Source organism: Pectinophora gossypiella, chromosome 4 (genome assembly GCF_024362695.1).
Source record: "Pectinophora gossypiella chromosome 4, ilPecGoss1.1, whole genome shotgun sequence".
NCBI lineage: Eukaryota > Metazoa > Arthropoda > Insecta > Lepidoptera > Gelechiidae > Pectinophora > Pectinophora gossypiella.
Window position 1 is genome coordinate 2,101,349 of NC_065407.1, and position 27,467 is coordinate 2,128,815.

Here is a 27,467-nt window from a genome sequence, read left to right on the forward strand (position 1 = left end):
TGAATGATAGACCACACGTACACATTACATAAAAACATAAACATAAACTGCCTATATACGTCCCACTGCTGGGCACAGGCCTCCCCTCAATCAACCGGAGGGGGGGGGGGGGGGGGGGGGTATGGAGCATACTCCACCACGTTGCTCCACTGCGGGTTGGTGGAGGTGTTTTTACGGCTAATAGCCGGGACCAACGGCTTAACGTGCCCTCCGAAGCACGGAATCATCTTACTTTTTCGGACAATCAGGTGATTCAAGCCTGAAAAGTCATTACCAAACAAAGGACAGTCTCACAAAGTGATTTCGACAATGTCCCCATCGGGAATTGAACCCGGACCTCCAGATCGTGAGCCTAACGATCTAACCACTAGACCACGGAAGCTGTCACACGTACACATTAACAAGTATAAATATACTATACCACAATTATTAAGGCCGACTGCCTTCGTGAGTTGTACTGATTTTTTTACAATACAAAATTTCTTTGTAATTTGAGATTTGTCAAATGCGCAGATGCACTTAGGGAACCTTAAACTGCCTGGATCTGCGACTTTGATGATTTAAAAGTGAAGGTCTTTGCACAGTAACCGCGGACGAGACGCCGCCGCTGCCGCGGACTAACGTCTCGGCAGCGGAGGCCCCGGACCTGCGGTCTCCGGTGGGTGTCCGGGTGCCTCCCTACCACCCGCCGCCCGCAGGCGTCGTTCCTGGCCCTGGCATGGTGCCTGGCTTCCTTCCGCGCAGCCCCTACGTCAGAGTCGACCCTTGGCAACGTAAGTATATCACCCCAGCATTTTTGCCCAATCAAAAATCTGTAAACCGCAATATTTTGTGAAAAAGTAACATAACATATGCTCACGACTATACCCCAATGGGGCAAGGTGCATAACTCTTGTGATATTTGTATGCCAGTCTCATGGCACTGCATACTGATACATGTTTAATGTTACGTAATGAGAAATAAGATCGTCATGACGTATGTATAGTCATGAGCAATATAATGTACTTACCCACTTTAGGACTCTGTCGCACTCACATATTTGACATTTAGTGGGACTTACAGTTCAATTTGTCAAAAAAGTTAATGAGACATGGTACCAAAGTGTATACATATTAATGCTCGTGACCGTACACAAATGCATGATTTTGTACTTTTTTGTATTTTTGAAGATGAACTAAGGACCCACGACGAACCGCAGGAGTGACAGTAAACATTTCATATTGGAAAAAAATGTTAAGTCCCAACTTTTTTGGCTTATAATTCTCGATTTAAAGTTAGCAACGCGTTGTTAACAGATCGACCAACATACGATAAAGGCTCCCTCGCCATCGCCGAAGACTTCGAAGATCACGAAGAGGACGACGGAGGCTGTCACCAACCATGTCTTAAACAACATTTCTCGTGTCAGGTAAATTCCAAATGAGGTTTATTTTGCTTGGCAAAACCAGATGAGACGCCAAAAAAGTAAGGTCAGTAAAAGCAAGGTTGTCTATAATAGGTCCAAACGAAAAATGCCAAAACAATTCTTCTTCTTCTAATCATGTTATCCGCTGTTGGGATGTCTCTCTATCTCTCTCTCTCTCTCTCTCTCTCTCTCTCTCTCTCTCTATTTAAGAGCTGCGCTCTTGTCGGTGGAGTAAAACCTTCCCGCCAAAACCTTCACCTCCCGATACGACACGACCTGCACCTTCTCTTTTATTTGTTTCATAAATGTTATCCTAGGTCTATCCCTTCCTCTCTTCCCTTCGTTTTTTTTTTGTTGGGTGTAGGGATTTCCACTCCTCGCGATCGTTTGCAGTCTCTGTAGCTTGCTTCCATGACATGCCGAGCGTTTTTAACTCTCGGTCAACCGAACGTCGCCAGGTCTATTTGGGCCGCCCCTTTTTGCCAACACAATTCAGCAAGACAATAATTCGCGACCACTTCTGACATTGCCCTCAAGATGAGCATTATTATTTGATGAATGTTATTAATTCATTCTAAACTACACACTCTACATATTTATGTCAAAATTTCCCCAAGTTCTATTATGAACAACCAGCCCGCAGTGGATCAGCATAGTGGAGTATGCTCTATACCCCATCCACTGGATTGAGGGGACGCCTGTGCCCAGCAGCGGGACATAACATACTTTATTGCACACACAGGAAATACAAAACAAAAAAGAAATAGAAAGAGTACAATAGGCGACCTTATGGCTAAGTAGCATTCTCTTCCAGGCAACCAGAAAGGCAGGATCTTTTTCGGGCAGACGGGACGTATGTAGCCTATTTGTTATGTCTGTTGTGAAACCAACGATCGTTTTCGTAGATATCATGCACGTGTATACCAATGGAGAAGCGTTGCGACGGAGTAGCGGACTGCGCGGAGTCTGAAGACGAGGCGGGGTGCGCGCGCTCCTGCGACGAGCACGAGAACCGGACGCTCTGCCACAGTACCAACGTGTGCATCCTGCTCGACTGGGTCTGTGACGGCGACAACGACTGCGGGGACTTCTCCGACGAGACACACTGTGGTCAGTACTTAGGAGCTACTATTCCGAGGAGTAACAGAAAATGAGAGTACTTTACTCATGAGCAGCAAAGCAGTAACGGCTGGTCCAGTCGTTGAGCATTAGGCTCACATGACATGTCACAAAAATCACTTTGTGATCCGAAGTTCCTAGTCCATCTGTGTATGGGATAGAAAGCGCAGGGTTATGACTAAGATTATGTATAATTTTATTTATTTCAGTCTTACACTCTCATCTATACAGGGTGTTAGTGACATCGTAACGAATACTGAGGGGGAATCAGTTCATGATTATGAGCTAATATCAAGTGTTTATCCGTCGCAAAATTCATGTTTATTTTTGTGTATTTTGAAATTATTTTCTATTCTATACTTTTGCGACGGAAAATTCCACTTGATATCAACTCAGATTCATGGTCTTAATCATCTCTCAAAGTTTTCGTTACGATATCACTAACTCCTTGTATATTCTATCCAAAGACGAAGAATCCTTCCAGCGACATCCACTGACGAACTCTTTGATGTTTTTGACTAGGTGGAGCATCAAACTGCACATCAGATCAGTTTCAATGTGCCAACGGACTGTGCATTCACAAGGAGTGGGTTTGCGATGGTGACAACGACTGCCGGGACAACTCCGACGAAACCAACTGCACCAAGGGCAAGTAAGTAACGTTGGATTTTCCTAGGCTTTTTGGCGGGAACGGAAACGGAATGGTTGCTTTCTTCATTGAATAATCTAATTGTTCAGGCGCACACTCCGTTAGCGCCATGTCAATATTTAAGAGCAACGCTAATCACAAAAACATCGCGTTACTTTGCATCAGGAGCAAAAACTGCATAACGACACATCTCATTCGACCGTCAGTGTGATAGGACATACGACAAAGTAAACTTATTTCAATCGCATTATATATCGTTTCAATTGCCTCCACTTATGTTCTAAAACATAAATTGGTGGCCCATGAGGGGAATCTAAAAAGTAAAATCAAAATAATACGTAGTGGTGTTTTGTGGTTAATGATCGCATTAAGCTAGACGGAAAACATTCGCGATAGTGTTATTATATCAGAATATTCAATAAACAAAGTGTACCTATCCATTTTCGCTTCGTACCAACAAGCAGCTTCATAAGTTTATGCGAACTTTTGAGTTAATTCGTTTGGGGTTCGGAGTAGGAGTCTGCTCCAAGGGTGGGGGCTTAGGTTTCATTATATTATTCATCGTCATCACCTTTCATCATTTCATTAATCATCATCAAGAAAAAAATACATAAGCCACGGCTGTACGGGTATAGCTCTGTATAATTGCCTCCTACATAAAACGCTCCAGGATTAGGTGAGGCAACCCTATATTTTTAGAAAGCCTATTCAAACAGTGCCAACTATAAATTACTCCCATCGTAGACTTCGCGGTGGTCGATGACGTAGAATATGTCGCGGTCTGCTCTCAAACTAAAACCCACCCACGCTCTTTACACATTACATAAAATTACCTTTTTTATTACTTACACAGAAAAAAATCTTGTATAAAAATAAACCCCATTCCCAGAATAACAGATTGAAATCTAAAATAGAACTGTTAGTTACGTCACCTACAGTCGACTAGTAAATTAAAGCTAGTACGTACATAGTTTGTATTGGTTGTTTTGACAAACAGGTATATTTAGAGCCACCCCATGCAATTCAGGTTCACCCTCCGAACCTGCCCTAGGGCAACAATACGCGTTCCACCATGGCGTAATTTCACAATTCACCCCTAATGGGGCACTCATTGAGTTCCCTGCTTGCACGAATTGTTCTCTGAGATTACACCTACGTTTGCAGATGTAAGTTTTGATTGGAATAAAGTTTCGCAACGATTTATTTATTCTTACTTTTCGTTAGACGATATAGTGACTAAGATTGAGGAAGGGAAGGTTGGTTTGGACACAAAGAGCGGATGAAGGATAATAGAATTGCGAAAGCGGTATATAAAGCGAAAGTTGATGGTAGGCTGGCAGAGGAAGACCTAGAAGGAATTACACTGACCAAATTGAAGATGTCCTTAGACAAGGTTTAGTACGATCTACTCTGAACCGGCATGCGTGTATGAAGCGATTGATGAATGTGAAGGAAGCAAGACAAGTGTATAGTCTCTGCTTACCCCGGTGGGAAATAGGCGTGAGTTTATGTATGTATGTATATCTTTTCGTTGTTACGCACTTAGAGCAACGTATTGCCACGTGTAGCTATGTTTACGTATAATCACATAATAAGGCTTTGCCTTTGAATAATTTTAACAACAGCATCATGCCTGTATCCCCTAAAGGGTAGGCAGAGGTGTATAGTATACTTATACACCCACTCCTAGGCAGTATGCACTTGGTCGATTAATTCAATTAAATGTAATCCTCTCAGACGAGGTCCTCAGGCCTGGTATCTTAAAATTTTGTACCACGTGAGAGGCCTCAGCACTCCCCATTTGTCCGGTCAAGTAGTTAATGCCATCTGCGGCAAATCTACAATAAGTAACGTAAAAACAGCTATGTCAGTTTTAAGACAGTTCGTAAAAAACTTTTGTTTGATGTCACTTTCAAAGAGTGTTCTAAAATTGCTAATTACAGAAAACTACATTTGAATATAAGTGTACCACTTTACAGCCTTTTTCATTGCCTTGGGTTCTTGTAGTCATGTCTTGTCATGTGGTTTCACGCCTTTTGGGCATACTTACTCAAAAAATATGCATAAAAATAAATGTTAAATCTTACAAAATGACGTAATCAGCTGAACACCGTGTGGGGTTTGGCTCTTGCTTTAAACTTCACCAACATGCTTTTATTAACCAAGTGAAAGGACTAGAATTATTGACGCAAAATCTATATATAGGAAAGCGAAAGGTCACTGACTGACTCATTCGTCACGAAATCTCAGGAACTACAAGTCCCTCTTAGGACGTAGGTGCTTCAAATTCAACCCCTAAAGGGATAAAAAGGGTTGACAAGGTATTGGAGTTTTGTGTGTGTGTTGTTTGCTGCTCTAGGATGGCGAATGATACACTTGTCATTCAATAGTAAACTGATTTATTGTTCACTCAAAACTACGATTTAATGTTATTGAAAATGTTATGAATGCACGTCCGGTATGTAAGATATGGATAATTGGGTCGTGTACTAGGTTCAAGATAAATTATGAAATTCTGATTACTAAATAAAGACACATCTAAAACTAACGAAAAACATTTTCTTTTTTCTATTAAACTTATTTATGAATTTTAATCAAGAAAAACGTAATAATAAGTCCGACATTTTGTCACGTTTTTCTATGACGTCACAGAGTGCTTTTTCATACAAATTCCATAGTTATTTCGTGTTTTGACGTTTAGTAAAAAGTAACTGATTTGACTAGTTGGAAACTAGCCTATTGCACTGAATATGAGTTAATCAGCGGAATTAGGCCGCACGTGTTATAAGGTGTTCGGTTACATCGAACACAAGGTTTGTACGAAACTTCTATAGTTTTAATAGTAGTGTATCCCGCGAACGAAGTCGCGGCACAGCTCGGACACTACATACAAATACCTTGTTTTACACATACACTACACATTGACATCATCGTACACGCGCATCTGTGTGTGTGACGCCTGACGCCCATACGATTGAAGTCTAAAGTAAGACCGAGGGGGGTGAGGTAAACCTAGCTCAGCCACTGGCGCGGAGCGGAGAGTTGCCGTTCTGTACGCCGTATTATTCCTTATAGTCGCGAGTAACAGCTAGTATTGTACGGTCACGAGTACTAATATGTATACACTTTGAAACCATGTCACATTAACATTTTTGACAAATTAAACCGTAAGTCTCATTAAAAGAACGGATAACCATGTCGTGAGAAAACTCCTTTCCGTGGCTACTAGAGGGAGGAGGGGAAGACCTGAAACCACCTGGTTGAGAAATGTCCAGAGGGACATGAAGGCGTTGAGCCTCAAAGAAGACTTGTTTATCAGTGAAATACTTGGAACCGTATGATTGAGAAAGCCGACCCAGCAAAACGGGAAGTGGCGAAGACAAAGAAAAAGAAGAAGAAGTCTCATCATTAAATGACAAATATTGTAGTGCCACAGGGTTCTAAAGTGGGTACATGATATTGCATATGACTGTACCTATAAGCAACTAAGTAATATACGACCTATGACGCACCGAGCTATTCGTATCATGTTGCGCTGCAAATCTGTCAAAGTGTAGAGAAGCCAGTCAGCTGTAATGGACACGTCGTCATAACTCTCATTTCCCCTCACAACGGCTTGCGACGTCATTCGACAAGTGTGACGTCGATACCGCTAGACTGAGGGGACCCAAGTGGGAATATTAATTGCTTCAATAGGGGTTACGTACGATAAGCTGCAAAACTCCAATCAGTTTTTTGCAAAGTAATAAATTAACTGGTTTCACTTAAGACCTCCTGGTTACATGTCGTTTCTGTAATAGACCAAAAACACCTACAAAAACATAAATTGTATAACCAATGGTTCATAATTTCGCAATCTATAAATTTATAAAAAGAATTACATGAATGAAGAATGAAAGTTCATTTCAATTTGAAACGCACTTTTATGCTTTTCGTTTGCTTGAAGTTCCTGTTTCACATGCATTACAGAAAGTGTTTTCGGTCGGTAGTTGGACATTAAACATACTCATCCCGTCTTGACAAACGTTTTGGGTTCATATCCCGTACGAGTCCAGAATTTACCAATGTTTTATCTTTAGACTAGGGGTTCTCATTGGAATGAATTATATTATGGGCAGGTATAAATAATTAAACAAAACGCACACATACATCTGAGAAAATGCGTCTTCATATCGAAAGAAGTTTAAAGCATTCTACACCAATAATCTACACTGTAGCATAGAATAAAGAATTTACTACGTCTAGAACGTCAACTCTCCGCTCCACACCAGCGGCTGAGCTAAGTTTACCTCACCCCTTCGGTCTTACTTTAGTCTTCAACCGTATGGCGTCAGACGTCACACACACAGATGCGCTTGTACGATAACTTCAATGTGTAGTGTCTGTGTAAAACGAGGCGTTTTGAATGAAGAGTCCGGGTAGTGTCTTTGGTTTGGTATAAGTAGTTTACTAAAACATACGAAAATCTGATGTAATTCGCAATTCAGTCATTTAATGCGGTCATTTGAGGCGGAGATGGGAGCCATCGGTACGGCAATGCAGGACGAAAGAGGCGAGTCACAGCGATTGTAACCTGGAAACTGACAAAGAGTAGCAGTAATTGTCAGTACTATTCAGAGGCGGAGGACAGGAATCCTAGTACGGCTTTGAAATAGACTACTCTGGGCGCCACCCCACTCGAGTACTGCGGGGCAGAAGGCAGAGGAAATCCACTGCTCTATTTTCCCCCAAAAAGTAGCATTGAGGATGCTACACCGACAAGAGCGTGACTCTTAAATTAGTGATGATGAGTCATTTAATGCCCTTGTCTGTTGGTTGTTAGTTAATCTTGGTGATCAGATTCGTACAAGTATTAAATTTGAGGGAAATAGCTGGTAGGTATAAGTACGTAAATAGATTTTTGATAAATAGCCCGTTTTAATATTTCCATCGATAACATTATAAAGTAAGACAGATTTCGATGAAAAATAATAAACTACCCAATAGGCTAGTATCCAAGTAGTCAAATCATTTACTTTTGAATTACGCAATTGACGTCATAGAAAAACACGATAAAATGTCACACTTTTTATTACGTATCTGTTGATTAAAATTCATAAATAAGTTATATAGAAAAAAGGAAATGTTTGTCGACAGTTTTAGATCTGTCTTTAATTAGTACCTAATCAGAATTTCATAATTTATCTAGCCAATTCTCAATAGACTTACTAAATTATCACGAAACGCAATAGGATTCGCCGTTGAAATATTGATTTCTTAGCCAATAGGTACGAATATTAAGAAGAGAACCAAATGACGGCATAGGACATGATCAGCATTTGAAGATATCTAAAGATAGCTCTGAATTTGGAAGGGAGGTGATGTTACGGCATACTAATCGGATGGTGTCGACTCGCACTTGGCAGGTTTTGTTGTGTCACTGATTCTGTACTGGGGACGGTGAGAACGGGTCCGCGGCAGATCAATACGCGCGGGAAGGGGGCTGGGGTAGCCGTTGCCATGACAACGCGCCTACGCGCGAAGCCTGCGTCCCGTGAAGGAGAAATCAAACTTCCGTGGGCGGGCTCATTATGGAACAAAATCATTGATGTGATTAACATTAGAGCTTAGGCGATTCGATGCGATCGGCCTATAGGCAAGTCGCCAATGACGTAGGACTATTCATTATATGAAATGAGAGCCAAGTTCAATGTTATGATATACCTATAATATAGTTGTTGACTTCAACGACAAAAGAAGTGAGATAGATCTAAATGGGTGCCAAATTCAATGGTCAGTCCTGAAATTTATAACACAAATTACATTTATAAAATATAATTTCTTCTTATAACTTAAGATAATATATTGTAGCCTAAAGTCTGACTTATGTATAATATCTAAATAACCGTTTGAGTTGTGTTATAACATAGGCACAGGCCTCCCTTCAATAAACCGGAGGGGTATGGAGGATACTCCACCATGCTGCACCACTGCGGATTGGTGGAGGTGTTTTTACGGCTAATAGCCGGGACCAACGGCTTAACGTGCCCTCCGAATCACGGAAACATCTTATTTTTCGGACAATCATGTGATTCAAGCCTGCAAAGTCCTAATCAAAGGCAATCGATCCAGGTCGTCAGCCTAAAGCTCTAAGCACTAGACCACGGAGGCTGTCAAAATAACCATAAAAATCCCTCAAAAGGTTTCAGGAGGGTAAAATTTATTTATTTATTTTATTTATTATTATAAATTTAGACCAATTAGCTCATTAACGTGGAAGGGAGAGGAAATACTACATCCTACGCGCCACACGTCACTACCCACTACTTCTAATAACAGTCTTCTGTAGGCGTACCTAAGTTTATAAGTACTTGGGATACACTTATATTGTGATTTCCTTATAACGCAGAAAGTTCGATGAAACGTCCTTACTCAGTTCATCTTGCAATAGATTTATGTACTGACTAGCCAAATTGAGATATGTCAGCTTATGATTGCCTCCTACACAAGATGCTCAAACGACCTCCGTGGTCCAGTGGTTGAGCGCTGGGCTCACGACCCGGAGGCTCCGGGTTCGAATCCCGGTGGGGACATATCACAACAATCACTTTGTGATCACTTCTTTGGTTAGGACATTACAGGCTGATCACCAGATTGTCCGATAGTAAGATGATCCGTGCTTCGGAAGGCACGTTAAGGCGTTGGTCCCGGTTACTACTTACTGATGTAAGTAAATAGTCGTTACATAAGCTATGTTAGGGGCCTTTGGCGGCTCTATAGTAACCCTGAGACCATGGTATTCCACCTCACAACCCACACGATAGAAGACAAAACACTCCCTTTCTTTTTCAACGGATAAGAAAATGACAGGCATAACTTAAAATAAAATTAGCACCATTATTTGAAGAACGTTTCATCGGTTTCCCAATAACCGATCACCGATTATCTAGATACTAGCCCATTTCATCTAAGATGCTCCTAGGGCGCTTTTACTGACTGCATTATTCAAGCATGTGTATTTATTGTAAAGCGAGTTACATCCACACGGGAGGCGGGGGAAAATGAAATGTTACGCATGCGTGAATAAATACGCATGACGCTAAAACCGTAAAAAGAAAATAGAATTAAAGAAAGAACATTTGTCCGCTAGATGCCGCGATGATCAGTTCATGTGTGCGGTCGGGGAGTGCATCTCGCAACACTGGCGCTGCGACAAGGAACCTGACTGCCGGGACAACTCCGACGAAGCCGAATGCCGTGAGTGTTACAAATAATACCCACACTTCCACTAACTTGGAGCCAACCAATTCCTTAAACAACCAAAATCTTAACCATGACACTGTGCTAAGGAGGGTTAAAAAGGTCAAACTGAAACAATTCATCTAAAAAAGCAATATTACAATCTGACATTTGCGCAGATAAAAGTAAGTACGCAATGCAGACAAATGTCAAATTGCAATATTGTTTTTTTAGATGAATTGCTTCGATGTGGCCATTTTAACCCCCCAGGTCGGCCAACAACAACATAACCCACACGATAGAAGAAGAAAAACTATCATATAGATATTTTTCTTCCATCTCCACCAACCTGCAGTGTGAAGTATGCAGGCTGTTTGTTGTTCTTAGAAAAATATATGGTCCGTATTCTCCCTCAGCCGTGGATCTCCTGCGTTGCGGTGAAAATGAGTATCAATGCGACAACAAGAAGTGCGTGCGCAAAGAGTTCCAGTGCGACGGCGACAATGACTGCGGCGACTGGACTGATGAAGATTCCTGTCCTATGTTACCAGGCAGCTGTAACGCCGGGGAGTTCAAGTAAGATAAATATTCTCATCATCATCTTCCTAGCATTATCCCGTTTCCACAGGGTCCGCTTACCTAACCTGAAAATTTGACAGGTCCAGTTTTTTACAGAAGCGACTGACTCTGACTCTGACTCTGACCTTCCAAATCGCAAAGGGAAAAACAGCCCAATACAGATTAGGTTACAGGTTACGAATGTGAGTTTCCTCATGATGTTTTGCTTCACCGCTGAGCACGTGTTAATCATTTATGATCCAAACATGAATTCGAAAACAATTTCGGCAATAATTGGTTCAGGCTTGTGCTGGATTCAAAGTGAGAGGCAAGCGTTTTACCAACTGGGCTATCACGGCTTTCCAAAGATAAATAAAGAAAAATAAATGTGATAAATATTCTCATATTAATGCTAAATGATAAACAAGACTCACAGAAAAATTACAAAAAAAAAACAAAGAGCACAAGAGACGGCCTAATGCTAAAGAAACAATATAATAATATATGATGAGGATTTTATTGTCTACGATAAACATTAAGTTATCATTAACGATCCATCTTATGACTTCGCATCAGCAGTGGCTGCAAGTTGTCTTTGATTACTTATAGCTCTGCCCACCCCATTGGGAGTTACATGTGAACCGTAAGTGATCCAGTAGAAAATTTTCTATCCAATTCTATTCTGCAGGTGGGGATATCTGGTTGATGGTTGCGATGATTGCGAGTGTGGAGTATCACCACAAACTATGGCTCACCTTTTGTGCTGTCCTAAGTGCCCTAACACCTGCACTATTAAAGACCTTTACGAAGCCACTGACAATGCCGTAAGCGTGGCCAATTATTGGTCAGCAAAGTATCGATCGCCATTGACTCGCAAAGAAGAAGAATGGTGCATTTGAACTCGTAAATCCTGACTCTAATGAAAATCCAGCAGTAAAATAAAACTCAAAAACTTTAGATACATGAAAATACGCTCAACTGGTCTGATGGTATAACTAGAAACATTGAATAAAACTATAAATCACTCCACAGATGCAGCGACGGGAAATGCATTCCGGAGCGTTGGCGGTGCGACACAGACCGAGACTGCGCGGACGGAGGCGATGAGTTGAACTGCGAACCGCATGCCATGAGGAACTGTACCAAGGATGAGTACACCTGCACTGACCGGCGATGCATACTGGTGAGTATGTGTACCTACATAGACAGTCAAAAGTGATATGGCAGTAGGATCAGATGTTCCTACAAATGTAAACTCTCCTATTGATCCCACCTTTCTCAGTTCTGCGTGATTTCAAGTCACTCCAATAAGCGTTGAGGTCTTCATGCAATCTTCTGGGGTCTGCCAAGTGCCAACCAGTGAGACCGATCTCACACACATTTCAAGGCACCATATAATAAATAAAGTGTCCGTCTCTATGTCACTTTTAGTTTTTTACATCAATAATCAAACGCGGCATAAGTATAAAGAAATATTATGAATGTAATTTAATGTGTTCGTAGCTAGAATGATCTTAGTCTCAAGGATTATCAGAATTGCGTAGCAACAGCAATACCACAGATCATTGCAATACCTTGACATATTGATATAGTCAAGTTTTCACTACTAACTTTAAAGACTGCAGTGAACATCATTATCACCGATATCCCGTTTTCAATCACAATGACTATAACTGACAACAAACAACGGGCGAACAATTACTTAAATCTTTTCCTCTACCAAACAGAAAACCTGGCTCTGCGATGGCGTCCGAGATTGCTCAAATGGGGAAGATGAGATGAACTGCCAAGTGTTATGTGAAGAAGACCAGTACATGTGCAAGACTCAAGAGCACTTGCTCACCAACGCGTTTAGGAACTGCGTCAACAGGAAGCATGTGTGTGACGGTATGAAGGACTGTCCGAAAGGAGATGATGAGGAAAGGTGTCCCTTGAAGAGGGTCTGTAATGCTGAGGATAAGTGCGAGAAGGATTGTATTACCACGTATGACGGATTGCCAGCTTGTTCGTGCCCCTTGGGATTCCTATTAGCAGATGATGGTTACAGGTAAAAGATTTTTTTTTTTTTTTGGAACATAGACATATAGAACTTTGCTTAAACGGTTTGTTAGAACAGTTACAATGTGAAATATCTTGCATAAAAACATTTATGACCTACCGTAATTCAAAACATTTGTGAACATCACGATACTGACCTATTACATCACTAATTTATATTGTGTCTGAGAGCCTATCCATATCTGGTAGACACAGACAGTTTATCAGTAAAATAAACATGCCTTTAACATGCTATTTTCCGCAACAGTTGCCGCGACATCGACGAGTGCATGTACGAACAGGACCCAGTGTGCTCGCAGACATGTTCCAACACTGTGGGCAGTTTTCAATGTGGCTGTATGACGGGCTACGTGCTCAGACCTGACGGCCGCTCCTGCAAGCCCACTGGGGAGTCACCTACCTTGCTGTTCTCTAATCGCATTGGGATTCGCCAGGTCAGTTTGTCGTTCTTAAAAACTATGTATTTAAGAAAGTTAAAGACAACGGTACTTAGATCGAATAAATGAAAAGGTCTACATCCCATCATACAAGGAGGTCAAGAATTGGAAAGAGCTCTACCGGCAAGAGCCTAGCTCTTAAATTTTGAATGATAGACAATTGTCTGATAAAAAATAATGCTCCTTCTACTGTCAGTCTGTAAGTACTCAAATTGATAAGTCGGTTTAATATTGTAAAAAAAATGAAATATACTTTCTTGTTCCACGTTATACAATTAATTAGAAAAAAAATATTTTGAGGAGTGATTCTTGGGCGTCTTAAGTTCTAAACCGAAAGGTTATCTACCTCTACACGAACAATATCTGCAGGTGTGGCTGACTGGAGACAATTATATGCCAGTGGTGAAAGGGCTGCACAACGCTGTTGCCCTCGACTACCACTACGAGAAGAAGCTCGTCTTTTGGACCGAGAACAACTTGAGAGTAATACGCGTGTCTCAAATGAACACCAACAATATGTCAGGTAAGTTTCAAATAGTTACCTTTTCAATTTTAATTATATCCGTCAAGCTTGGATTTTAGATGGTCACGTCACTGGTAAAATTGATTAATTTATTGTAACTTTACATGTACGAGGGTTGTGAGGTAAGTATTAAATTAATAGGGATCTATATAAAATTTAAAAGTATTTATTACACTTATGGTAGCATTCTGATCCTAGCAGCTGCGACCGCGACTAAGCAACTGCAAACAAACGCGAGTTCAAGTGTTATCAGCAAAACTAGTGTTCGATATTTGAAACGAACGATCAAAACCATTTTCATTCTATCTGTTTATTTACATCTCTATCTTTTAAATTTTCCTTTTCATAAACTTAATATATGTGTAACTTTGTGTATCTGTTAGTTAAAAGACGCAGGTAGCCGCTATCGCAGCTGCTAGGATCAAAATGCTACCTGACTATTTTAATTACAGATGTGATACGTTGGGGCTTGGAAACTCCTGGCGGTGTGGCTGTAGACTGGATTCATGATCTGCTGTTTTGGACTGACTCGGGCACCAGGCGCGTGGAAGTGGCTACTCTGGATGGCTCTCAGAGGGCAGTCTTAGCTGCAAATGATCTAGACAAGCCTAGAGCCATAGCTGTACACCCTGGAGACGCTTTGGTCTTCTGGACTGATTGGGGTAAGTACAAACTAATCATTTGATCAAGGGTCGTATGAGGCAGTCAGCGGTCACGTGTTTGAGTTTTTTACTTTCGCTCTGTTATTTTACGTTACACGTGGCAATGTAACGTAATACAAGAGAAAACGGAAAGCTCCACAGCTTACACGACCGTAAGAATAAGAAAAATCCAACGTGTAAACCAAATAATGAGAATCAGGACATAGTTCAAAACGAATACTTCTTTGCTTCTAGGACCCAACCCAAAAATTGAACGGTCTGACATGGATGGCAATAAGCGGAAGAGCGTGATTGTAGACCAGATATTTTGGCCCAACGGTCTAACAATTGACTACATGGAGTCCAAGATATACTGGGCTGATGCCAAGCATCATGTTATTGAAAGGGCTACCTTCGATGGGCGAGATCGTAAACGGGTGAGTAAAATTAGAAACAGGCAATTAGAACTAAATTTAAAAAAAGAAGTACATTGAAGTTTTTCTTCTGACGTGTGGATTGTGAAGTGGATAGAACCACGAATACAGACACCAGTCAGAATTATTTCTTTTTTAAGTCAAAAACCCCTCACATGTCTCATGTAACAACATCCTACTTATATAAGTAAATAGTAGTAGCGCCTACAGATACACGGAACATTACGTTTAAGTGATAATCATCAACTTGTAAACCAATCAACAGGTGACGAACAAGGGTCTACCACACCCATTCGCGCTGACGTTGTTTGAAGACGCCATCTATTGGACCGATTGGCACACCAAGAGCATATCAACCGTCAATAAGAAGACAGGGATGGGTATACAGACGGTTCATGCCGGACTGAACGTTCCTATGGACATTCACAGGTAGGAATTGGTAACTTATATCTCATTACGATGCACTGGCTCACAAAACAGATATCGCCAGTATGCTGTGTCAAGTTTTCAAACCCAAGCCAAAAACTCCGATTTATCTTGAATTTTATGTTCCCTCGGAAACATGGAATAACCAGAAATGACAGTTAGTGACGGTCCAATGGACCGCTGCGCTTAACTTTGTTGTTGGGTAATTCGCATCAATCAATAAGATTAACAGAAAGGTCGGTGAGGTGTGGGTACTTAGAACATTTTACGATGGATATACCTCTGACAACCCACAACAAGCTTAACTTGGGGGACTACGGGCTCCTTTGATTAATGAAACACTGGTCAATAATTTGCATTTTTTTACACAGCTACCATCCCCTGAGACAAATAAAGACGTACAAGAATCGCTGCGGGAGGAACAATGGCGGTTGTTCCCATCTCTGCCTGCCGAACAGCAACGACTATTCCTGCCGATGCCCTGTTGGATTCAACCTTAATTCTGACGGGTACATTATAGATATTTTTCACCTCGCCTTAACTAAAGGGATCCTTGAATAGTTTCTTGCCATTTTTTTCTGTTTCAATTGCATAATCGTATGGGTAGCCATTCGACAAACTAATAAAATATTACCATTTTTAAATCTAAAATTGCACTTTCAGGCGAACATGCGAAGAAACACCAGCAAAATTATTACTCTACGCTCGCCGTAAGGATATCAGATTGAAGCAATTAAACCCAAGAAAGCAAATTGATTCTTTGGATATGGTAAGTTCTCGACACTGCACAATTCCTTTCACTCAAAAACAAACACTCACTGCACGATAGGTTTCACGAGCTGAAAGATATGGCAGTCCCTATTAAATGTGCAAATTCTTCAAAATTAAAAGGTACCTAATTGAATTGTTGTAAGGCTTACAAAGGTAAAACTGCTGCTTGAACGAAATGCTCCAGAATTGGCTCTAAGTCTAAAACGAAAATCTTGCGTATCGCCATCGTAACGATGAAATGGAATTAATACATACCCATACATTTTTACTTGGTTTTTCACTTTGGATAACTTGGTCAATACTAATTAGAATATATAATTGTTGAATTCCGAACAGGTGATTCCCGTGGACAACATCAAATCTGCGGTGGCCCTGGACTGGGACCACAATTCTAACTCTATCTTCTGGACAGATGTGGAGAAGGATACTATCAATCGCGCGTTCATCAATGGGTCCCACCAAGTCGTCATTGTTGGTTCTAACTTGAGTATGTATCATATCTCTATATATTTATTACACAGATACAAAGACTTCGTCTATAACAAAACGGTGTATTTGTCACTTATTTCTATCCAAAGCATACTAATGTTATGTCACAACAAGCGCATAAAAACACAGTCTTTAATTCATATTGCTTGAAGACTAATCTACTAAATTTTTTGTTTCTTAAAATTGTTTGTTTCACTTCATGCAATGAAAAACTTCGAAATCTAAGTGCATAGAAATGTGCATTCAGATCCCATATTCGAAATATCTAAGCTAATATTATAAAGGTAAAATTCGAAACTATTGCTCTGATATAAAAAAGCTTTAACTAATATATAAAAGAGACAGCTGTATGTTACATGAATGATAGCGACTGGGGCATTTTTGTGCACCACAAGCGATTGACTGAGCAAGCTGACATCTGATGTGTATGTTACTATACGAGGCTGACGATAATTGTCAATTTCAGTATCCCCCGCTGGTTTGGCGTACGATTGGATCACAGACAAAATATACTGGACGGACGCTGGTACCAACAGGATCGAAGTGGCCAAAGCTGATGGTAGCATGCGCACCTTGCTAGCTTGGGATAACATTGATAAGCCGAGGGACATCGTTGTTGATCCTAAAGGTATGATTTTGAAGAACATTTCTTGATTAAAGTCTTGCTTTAAAAAAGACATGATATTTAAAATCATTCTAAGAGCAAACGCGGGAAAAGTATATTTTTTTTTGAAGTTCCTATGGAGTTGAGGTTTTTAGTGCGAGAAAAAATAAATAATAGACTTTCGTTGAAAAACCCTACTAGTGCAAATATTGGCTCGGCATAGACATCAATCACGAAAAGTAGTTCGCGAACCATGCAGTTATCATAAATACACCTATACTTTTAGGAGGAGTGATGTACTGGTCTGACTGGGGATCAGCACCGTGCATCGAACGAGCGGACATGGACGGAGGCAACCGCAAGCGCATCATCTCCGGTGATATGACCTGGCCCAACGGTCTCGCTCTGGACTTCACCAACAATCGCATCTACTGGACCGATGGTGGCAACCGTACTATTGAATATGCTAACCTAGATGGCACAGGCAGGAGGACTCTCATAGGTGAGTACAGTCATGAGCAATATAATGTACCCACTTTAGGACTCTGTCGCACTAACATATTTGACAATTAGTGAGACTTACAGTTCAATTTGTCAAAAAAGTTAATGTGACATGGTACCAAAGTGTATACATATTAATGCTCGTGACCGTACCAGGGACCAAAGCTACAATGTAATTCAGAAACACTTTATTACACAAAAAGAAATGTAGAATACAAAATTAAACATCATAATCAAAAAAATGTTACAAAAGACAGCATTGTTGCTGAAGCAGCTATTACTTGCAATGGTGGGTAAATTCTACCTGTTTTAGTAAAGTCATGAAAATGATTCTTAGTATTTCGAGTAGAACGGACATAATGACTAAGTGAAGTAAAGACTTTAGTTTAAATTTTGAGACATTCAACAATGCTAGATGGAGAAACTACAGACTAAAATGCCAGTTTTCCTCTTAGGTCAACACCTGCCTCACCCATTTGGATTGGACCTGTACCGCGACGAGGTATTCTGGACAGATTGGGACACACAGTCCATTCAGGCCGCTAATAAGATGACTGGTCAGAATCGACGCACCCTGGGCGCTGGCGTAGCAGGCCTTATGGACGTCAGAGTGTTCCACAAGGAGAGGATTGGAGGACATAATCGGTAAGACCATAAAAAAGACACAAAATTTTAGATTACCGACTTACGTAATTGTTGAAAAGAAACCAGAGAGAGATGTTCACATCCTATTCTGTGCTTGGCTAAAATACTTAAGCACTTTGGAGTAGTCATTTTCAACCCACGCAAATAGTAGGGTTTTCATTGGAACAGAAAAATATGAAGTTACCTACACGGTTAAGCATCTGGATCTTGAGGGGTTATTAGAATCATGATAGCAGTTCTGCTTTTCCTCACAGATGCGGAATAAACAACGGTGGATGCTCACATCTCTGCTTGCTGAAGCCCGGTGGTCAATCTTGCGCTTGCCCTATTGGAATCAAGCTGAGTGTACGTAATTCTGAACATAAATTAGTAATTTGAAAATTTTCTTGGCTAATAAAATGCTTATTGTAAATAATAATTATTAATAAACAATCGTTCACTTTACAGAAGGACGGTAAAACATGTGCCAATGGACCCGTTAACTTCCTTATATTTGCTCATCGTGTTGATATTCGAATAGTTTCTCTAGACGTACCATATCTCATTGATGTGGTGCTGCCTTTACCACCATTGAAGAATGCGCTCGGCGTTGATGTTGACCATAGAACTGGTAAATACATTTTGAATATATACGTATGTAAAACTATGACTTATTAAAGTCCTGAACAGCAATAGTAAAAATGTCAATTGATTTCAGGACTCATTTACTGGACCGATACAGGCGAAAGGAAAATTCAACGCTCAAACAAAGCTGGCGAGAACATTGAGACGATAATTGGCAAGGGTCTCCACACTGCAGACGGGATTGTGATAGACTCGGCTGGACGAAAGGTTTGAATCTTTAAAATATAATAATATCTTTTCAACCTTTTCTGTACACAACATTTTAAGGAGAGTTTCTTTTTAGATTTATTGGACTGACGGAGGCCGCAACAGTATTGAAGTTGCAGAACTGGATGGTAGTAACCGGAAAGTCCTCATTTGGACCGGCTTAGGTAAGTGAGACTTAAAATTAAACATACTTAGGAAAACCACAGATAATGGAAGATATGAACTGATTTTATTCTTCTTTACAGATTCGCCTCGAGCCATTGCGTTGCATTACGAGCACGGATACATGTTTTGGTCAGACTGGGGAACTTCAGCCAAGATCGAACGCGCGGACATGGACGGCAAGAACAGACGAGTGATCGTCGATAACAACATCAAGTGGCCAAACGGCCTGGCCATAGACAGGATAGAAGGCCGTCTTTATTGGAACGACGCTAAAGTCCTCACTATAGAGAGTGCAGATTTCAATGGCAACGACAGACGTACTGTACTTAGCAAGGTTCCGTATCCATACGGTATCGTTATCGTTGGACAGCATATCTATTGGACGGATTGGAAGACCAAAGCGCTACACAGAGCGGATAAGTCTAATGGAAAAGATCAGCTGATTATACGAGAAAATTTGGAAGGACTGATGGACATTAGAGCTGTTCAGGTAAATAAAAACCAATAACTCCGTACCATAAATTATAAAATTAAACGTTTTTATGATGTAAAGATTACTATGTAAATATTTTGTTCACAGGGTGACAGAGTACTAGAAGACGCGTGTGGAACAAATAACGGTGGTTGCTCTCATCTTTGCCTTCGCTCTACAGAAGGTTTCTCCTGCGCTTGCCCAACAGGCATTCAATTCGAAAATCAAACGGAGCCCAATCCAAAAACTTGCAAGAAACACCCTGATAACTTCCTCGTATTCGCAACTAGAGGCAGTGTAGCGATGATATCACTGGATACTCCAGAACAATGGGATGTTACCTTACCAATAAAGGATGTTCAAAACTCCATCGCTGTTGACTTCCATTGGGAAAAGAAGCTGATATATTTTACTGATGTTAATTATGACGTCATAAGGTACGTTTTATTCATGGTGAAACTTTATTATTTTAAAATATTGCAAATGTATTTCTTTTAAATGAAGCATGAACTTCATTTCAGGTCCATTAACATGCTCAATATGAGTGAAACGAAAATCATTGTGAATGCTAAACTCGATACTCCTAACGGTTTCGGCGTGGATTGGATAGCCAATAACATATATTGGACTGACAACGAATTTAAGGTATGAAAAGAAGACGAGTAGGAAGAGTTGAACCTAGGATATGATAATAGTTTTACGTAGCTACGTGCTAGGATGTGTTGTCTAAAAGAAATACTTTTCGTTTAAAGGTTGTTGAAGTGGCGAGGTGGGATGGTACATCCAGGAAGACTTTGATCAGCGGTCTTAATGAACCTAGAGCCCTAGCTCTGTTTCCCGCTAAAGGGTAAGTGGCTTCTTAATAAGTTAAAATAAATCTAGATTAGAAAAAAAATGTTTTGCAGCCTATCAGGCTCAGTCACCTTTTTTTCACTGACATATTGTCTTTGCCTTCATTTGTCTATAATTATTATTACTGTATTGCGTTGTCAGTGAATGAATATTTTGTATCTAAATCTAAAAAATATTTACAGCTACCTCTATTGGAGCGATTGGGGAGAAAGTCCCAACATCGAAAGGGCTTTCTTAGATGGAAGTAATAGGAAGATCATCGTGAAACAGGATCTTGGCTTCCCGAACGGTATCACAATAGACTACAAGGAACGAAGATTATACTGGACGGACGCCTTGAAGGACAGGATTGATACATCCGATTTGGATGGACAGCATAGAGTTCAGCTTGTTCCAGAAGCTAAGAATCCATTTGGCATGACTCAGGTAGAGTATTTTGTATTTGTGGGTAACATATTGGTATTAGCAATGCAATCGTGTCTTGTCAAGCCGGGACAAGCGTGTTAACCATTATACCACCGAGTCCTCATTCTGTCCATGCAAATTTCTCGACATGTTATGTAATGTTGTTACGTTGAAACGTTCTTTTTTCAGTTCAACGATTACATCTATTGGACTGATTGGTACAAAAAGTCCGTTATGAGAGCTGATAAGAAAACTGGCAAAAATGTGACGGCGATACGAACCGATCTGGAAATGGCTATGGAAATCAAAGCAGTGTCGGCTCATAAGCAGAATGGCTGGAACCCTTGCAAGGAGGACAACGGCGGTTGCTCACACCTCTGCCTGTTCAGGGGAACCGATTATATTTGTGCTTGCCCTGACGTTGCTGATTCACGACCTTGTGTTTTAGGTATTTATTATTCAGCATGTTTTATTCAATTCAAGTATACTTTGAAGGAAGGCAAGAGGGAAACCACTGCCCTATTTTTCCCTAAAAAAGTAGCATGGAAAATGCTGCAACGACAAGATCCTGGCTCTTAAATTGATGACGATGACGAAGTATACTTTATTGCACCAAAATAAAATCAAATAGTAGCAAAAGTGACTTAAGTAGCATATAGCAAATGACGATGTAATCGCTTAATGCGATTTCTTCCATCCAACCATAAAGTACAAAGAGTGTTTTGTTTATAACTTTTATAGGTTTGAAATTTTTGAAGCGCCTTGAGACTCGTTTTTAAGAATTTAAATAGTCTGTGTATAAGATGCGCTGGATGTCAATTTTTATTTCATTATTTGATAATTGTAGTACTTCTTTACCCGACTAAGGCGTATAAAAAAGTGGATTATTACAATTATTTGCACAGTCAAATTGAGCTTATATTTGGTCTCTGCGATATTTCAGAACCAAAAGCCCGCGTGGACCTGAAAGTACCGGCTCACTACCCCGACTACTTAGACAGCGATGATGGAGACAAGGCGTTGCCGACGCCCACTGCCTTCCCCGAGTCCGACTTCAGCGGCATTATGATCGCAGTGGGCATCATCGCTACCCTCATCACTATCTGCGTCATCGTTCTTGTAGTTGGCAGTAAGTGATCACACTGATATTATAAACGTGAAAGTAGTACAGTCAGTGATTTAACAAAGTAATACAGATTTATTAGGGTACTTCTTCTATCGTGTGGGTGTTGAGGTGGATTACTAACCGCAGCAACCCTGGTGTCAGGGTTCACGAGAAAGTTCACGCGAATTAAGTCGCGGGCGGAAATATACTAGGAAGGAGGTGAGACGCGTGCCATCCCTAAAGGGAGTTCAGACAGAGTCCACAGTCTTCGTCTTCTTATAGTGAAAACTACGTAAGGGCTTTATTTAAAACACATTCAATCCAGGTAAAAGATTGTGGTCAAAATTTTTACTCGGATTCAAATTAATTGAAAGAAAGGACGACACGTCTCCCTCCAACAGATTCCAGACATAACTCATTCGAAGCGTCTTAGTTGATATTTTTGTTCTATGGCGACTTTTTCGAAATACGCCGGGTTTAGCCGGAATTCGGGTGTTTAAGTACGATTTTGGAAACCGCCTGGAAATCATTGTTTCAACCAATTTCGATATTCGACAAACTTTCTTTTAATTTTATTTCTGAACCGCATGGAATTTGAAGTTCGAACTAATTGGTTATCTTTTTGCAGATACTAATAAAAATACTAACACTTATAAAGTATCTGTTGGAAGGGGGGACGGGTCTCATACAGTTACGGTCATGGTCCTTTTGTTTTAAAGAAATTGAAAAAAGTTGTTGCCGTTAAAATGTTTTTTATTAAAGGCGCTTTCCTGGTATGTTTTCGCTATAAGGTGACGGTATGATAGTCTGGAGTCTTTAGCTATTAGCGATCATTTTGCATATGTAAGTGCAGATCACTTACCGCCATCTTTGTTACCCAGTGCGCATCAGTCGCGAGCGCGCGGGCGAGGTGAAGGAGAACTACCGCGAGGCTGGCGGGCACATCTCTTTCCACAACCCCAACTACGCAGGCGCGGCCGCCGGGGACCAGCTCGAGCGCCGGCCCAACCGCTTCCAGGGCATCTTTAAGTACGACAAGAATCAGGTTAGCTGTAACTATAGTAACTGAAATAGTCCCCAACACCCTTAAATTGGTATATCTAACATTGCATGGTGTAACAGGCAACGGAGGGTGAGATTACGTCAGCGCTATCCTTGAAATGTTACTGTCACTTTTGAGCAGACGAGTGCCTTGTTTTTTTATACCATGGCTCAATAGACAGAGTTCACGAACGATAGTACTTACCGGTATGTGCTTGCAGGAGCGCGTGACCAACGTATACATCCCGGAAGGCACGTCTTTGCTGCCGCCGCCGCCGCCGCGTGCGCCGCCTCGCCCGCACACCCACGACGACTTCGAGCCCGTCACGCTGCACCCCTTCGCCTGAACGACCACTCGTCCACTCACGCGACGGGGAGTAGCTAGTAGCGACCGCATTTATGTAGCCGGATAGTAGGACGCCGGGTTCGAACGCAAACTTGAGTAGCGTCGGCGATTCGGGGTTAAGTGTTCAGCTCAGAGCGGAGGCCAAAGAGTTTAAAAAAGAAGAAATTCCACCTCCGCTCTTAGACTAAACGCATACCCCAGTAAATAACGCGTGAAAAGCCTAATATTAACGAACATGTTTACGTAATACGGATCTCGATAACGATGTGCTATAATGTATATTATGAATTACAAGTGGCACTAGATATTCCTGTTCGCGCGACAGCGACGTACCTACTGTAGATGTACGTGCGAGATGTTATGTATGTTGTCGATTATTTGCTCATTCTGATCTCACAACTACCTGATACTCGTCAATTGCACCGAAATGGAACGCATTAATAGGTACAATAAGATCGGATCGTAAGCGAACATATATCTGTGTTAATGTGGTTTGTGTAAAGCCTTCACCTGCACTTAGTTTGTAAGTACAACGTAAATGTCTAACAGCGATTAATTCAGATCACAATTTCCTTAAAATTAATCACTGAAGTTATTCCGTCAAATGAATGGATACGTGTTTTATTACGAATAAAACATTATTCATATTATAGTACTACACTACACTAAACACCACATTAAAACACACACGTGCACACTACAACTACACACAGAACACACACACTACTACTACGCACACGAACACACTACACTACTCGTACTATTTCATAGTACTATACTAAATATGGTTATTGTTATAGTTCATAGATATAGGCAGATTTGTTTAGATAATAACTAGCAGCAAATTCTGGCCATGTGTAAATAGGTGTATCTACCCATGTTAATTAAATATGTGGAATCTGTCATTATAGAAAAATATGACGCTGGTAATTATGGAGTAATATACTTAACGTTTAGTAATGTTGCAACTGCGGTACCATGCCACAAGTCTTACTAGATACTCGTATATGTATGGATCATAGATTTATATGGACGCATATTATAAAGGTGTAAATTATGCAATACAGTTTATTTTCGGGCGTGGTACCGGAGTTATATGTGGTCGAGATAATAAAATTATCAGATACCTAGTATATTTTGTATGGGAGTGAATTGAGAGTTTACTTGAGTTATTTTTATACAAGTTGCCTTGTGCGCGGCCCCGCGGCTCACGGGGGCGCGCGCAGGCTCGCGTTGCGACCTTATACACCCGTGTGCACTGTACAGTGTATATTTTACACTATACTGTACACATGTAATCTTTTTTTTATTAGAAAAAGATTGACCTAGATGGAATCCTGTCCTCGACATCGTAACGAAAGGCAGACGTTTGTACGTGAACATTGCTGGAACTAAAATTTACCGTGTAACGTCACAACAGTAGTTTCAATTATTTATGTTGTTTCTCTGAGAATGAAATTACGCACTTTTAATATATTCACCAGGTCAAAAATGGTGACAATAAAATAATATCAATGTAAATAGTTAGTTTTAATTACGAAATTTTGTCAGACATTTTGATGACGCGGCATTATGTAAATAATTTATTTCTACTCAGGTGCGGTATGGACCTGATTGGCTCATTCTGACTCCGGTCGTTGGATTGCGGCTCATATCAAAACTATTGCTTTTATGCATTCCTCCGTAAAATGTGAAAATGCTCGACAAGCATGGCGTTTTGTAATGGAAAATGTTGAAAAGGCAATTAAATCACGACTTAGGGAAATTGTTTGAGAGTTTACTTTTCTGTAATTGGATTACCGACGTCTGTCACACATAAGACGTACACAAAGTTTCACAGGGTGTTTTAATCTAAGGTAGAATTAGGAAGGGAGTCACCGGACGCAGATCCGACGAGAAAACACATTACTTGCCTGTGTAAAGACATATTTTTTTAAACGTCGCTAAATACAACATTGTAAACGTTTTTCAAAATCATTATTCAAATTTCTTCATTGGAGTAGTGAGGTTTATACTAGTGAATGGAACGTTATGTTGCGTACTTGATATATAAGTTTAACGCCGTCTGTATGTATCTATCATATTAAATAATGCATAGGATAATGAAAATGTCTATCATATATATTTTTAGCCAAATGTTTTGTAATGGTTCTAAACTGAAAAAATATTTTTGTTGAGATGACTCAGAAGTTTAGTGTTTGATCCGCCCTGCATACTGTTACTAATAAAACCTGTTTATTTACAAAGCAATTTCAAAATAATTACGTCGTTTCAAACCTCTATTTGTTAATTTTATAATAATCACGTTGAAATAATAAACGAATTTATTTTAGACAAATGTACAAGCACTATCTTCTTGCACGACTTATGTATTTGACTTAAATATTACTCTTGAATGTACGAGGTTTGGAAGACCTAATGTTATAGAAGATTTTACAGATAAAATATATTTGTATTTTTCTCTTTATGTTATGTAGGCTTGTAAGGGAAAAGAAGTATATAATGAGAGTGCTGTGATAACAGATGCTTCGGGATGTTGAGTGGATGTAACGATGGTCAGTTTGGTTTTGAAATGGAATATTGTAATAACTCGGTCGATGACAATTGCTCGGATGTCTTTAACGTTCAGTTTCGTAATAAGGTAACTATTCCATGAAAATGCACAATTCGTAACTACGTTAACGCACAAAGCGCGTACTCACGTTTTACTCGAAAATACCATGATAGTATTAATAAATGTGCATTAGTGCCAAATATGAAACTTCAGTAATGGATTTTTATTACTTTGGATAAATTTTAACTTTAGCATTAATGTTTAGGTAACGAATTGACAGCTTTTACACCTTTGAATTGATTGCCTCCCCTGAACGAGGTGTTAAAACTGTTGTCTGATTTATTATTGTACTGAAAATTTAAAATAGAAATTATTCGAATTACAACAGTGTTTCATTTATACTACTTCATAATAACAGCAGACCCAAATTACAATAGACAAAAATTACCTGGATCAAAAGTACCTAGTCAGAACAAAAATTACATTCGAATGTTCGTTTTCGTAGATCAAGTCGACGATATCAACAACAAAATACACTTCTCATCAAAAAAATCGAAACACTTCCGTTTTCATTGTTTCTGTCCGAATTTAACACAAAAAAGAATTCATACGATGAAAAAAATACATAAATGTATAGCTGGCAGTTTGGCCATTACAGTAATTAGCGAAAATTCTAAATTCAAAATTAGAATTTCATTTGTTTATCTTATAAACGAAATGAATCACTGTTTTGAGACAAATGTGTGTTTAGGGTTGGAGTACATTTAGCGTTTAAAAACTAAAAATTGGCGCCTATCCTTAAACTTTTTGTTTTTTATTTCAATACTGTGACTTTGGGACGTCTGAAAAAAGGTTTTTTTTCTAAAACGTATGGATACTTCGCCCACAGAAGCCGCCCAAGTTGTGGCATTGCTGGATTCTGGCCTTAGTCAGCGTGTTGTGGCTGCAAGACTGCATCTAAGCCTGTCATCTGTTCATAGAGTCTATAAACGTTATCGGGAGACTGGTTTGTTCACGCGCCGTTCAGGATCTGGCAGGAATCGGGTCACTTCTGAGCGAGATGATCGATTTATTGTAACAACTTCTTTAAGAAATCGACGCCTTAACGCTTTTCAACTGCAGCAGCGGCTTCCTGTTGTACGAAGGGTGGCTGTAAGTGACTCTACAATTAGAAGAAGGTTGAAGGATCGTGGACTGGTACCGCATAAGCCAGCAAA

At 40.2% G+C, this 27,467-nt stretch overlaps 2 protein-coding genes across 3 annotated transcripts in view; one reads left to right on the top strand and one right to left on the bottom strand.

Moving 5' to 3' along the window:
• LOC126366205 (sorting nexin-25) overlaps positions 1-27,467 on the bottom strand; it is a 278,282-nt gene that overhangs the window by 218,341 nt on the left and 32,474 nt on the right. The window lies entirely within an intron of this gene.
• On the top strand, positions 1,349-26,581 carry LOC126366357 (low-density lipoprotein receptor-related protein 4). The gene is made up of 32 exons (XM_050009480.1): positions 1,349-1,409; positions 2,312-2,516; positions 3,048-3,177; positions 6,621-6,623; positions 10,304-10,410; positions 10,809-10,968; positions 11,983-12,133; positions 12,678-12,997; positions 13,256-13,442; positions 13,815-13,968; positions 14,421-14,630; positions 14,865-15,046; positions 15,309-15,472; positions 15,841-15,978; positions 16,133-16,238; positions 16,577-16,727; positions 17,196-17,357; positions 17,620-17,835; positions 18,290-18,479; positions 18,734-18,824; positions 18,927-19,089; positions 19,177-19,310; positions 19,387-19,474; positions 19,556-19,965; positions 20,056-20,384; positions 20,469-20,592; positions 20,700-20,794; positions 20,982-21,225; positions 21,394-21,652; positions 22,148-22,333; positions 23,191-23,354; positions 23,572-26,581. Exons 2-32 carry the CDS (start codon positions 2,333-2,335, stop codon positions 23,695-23,697), a joined length of 5,328 nt encoding a protein of 1,775 aa, XP_049865437.1. The 5' UTR covers positions 1,349-1,409; positions 2,312-2,332; the 3' UTR covers positions 23,698-26,581.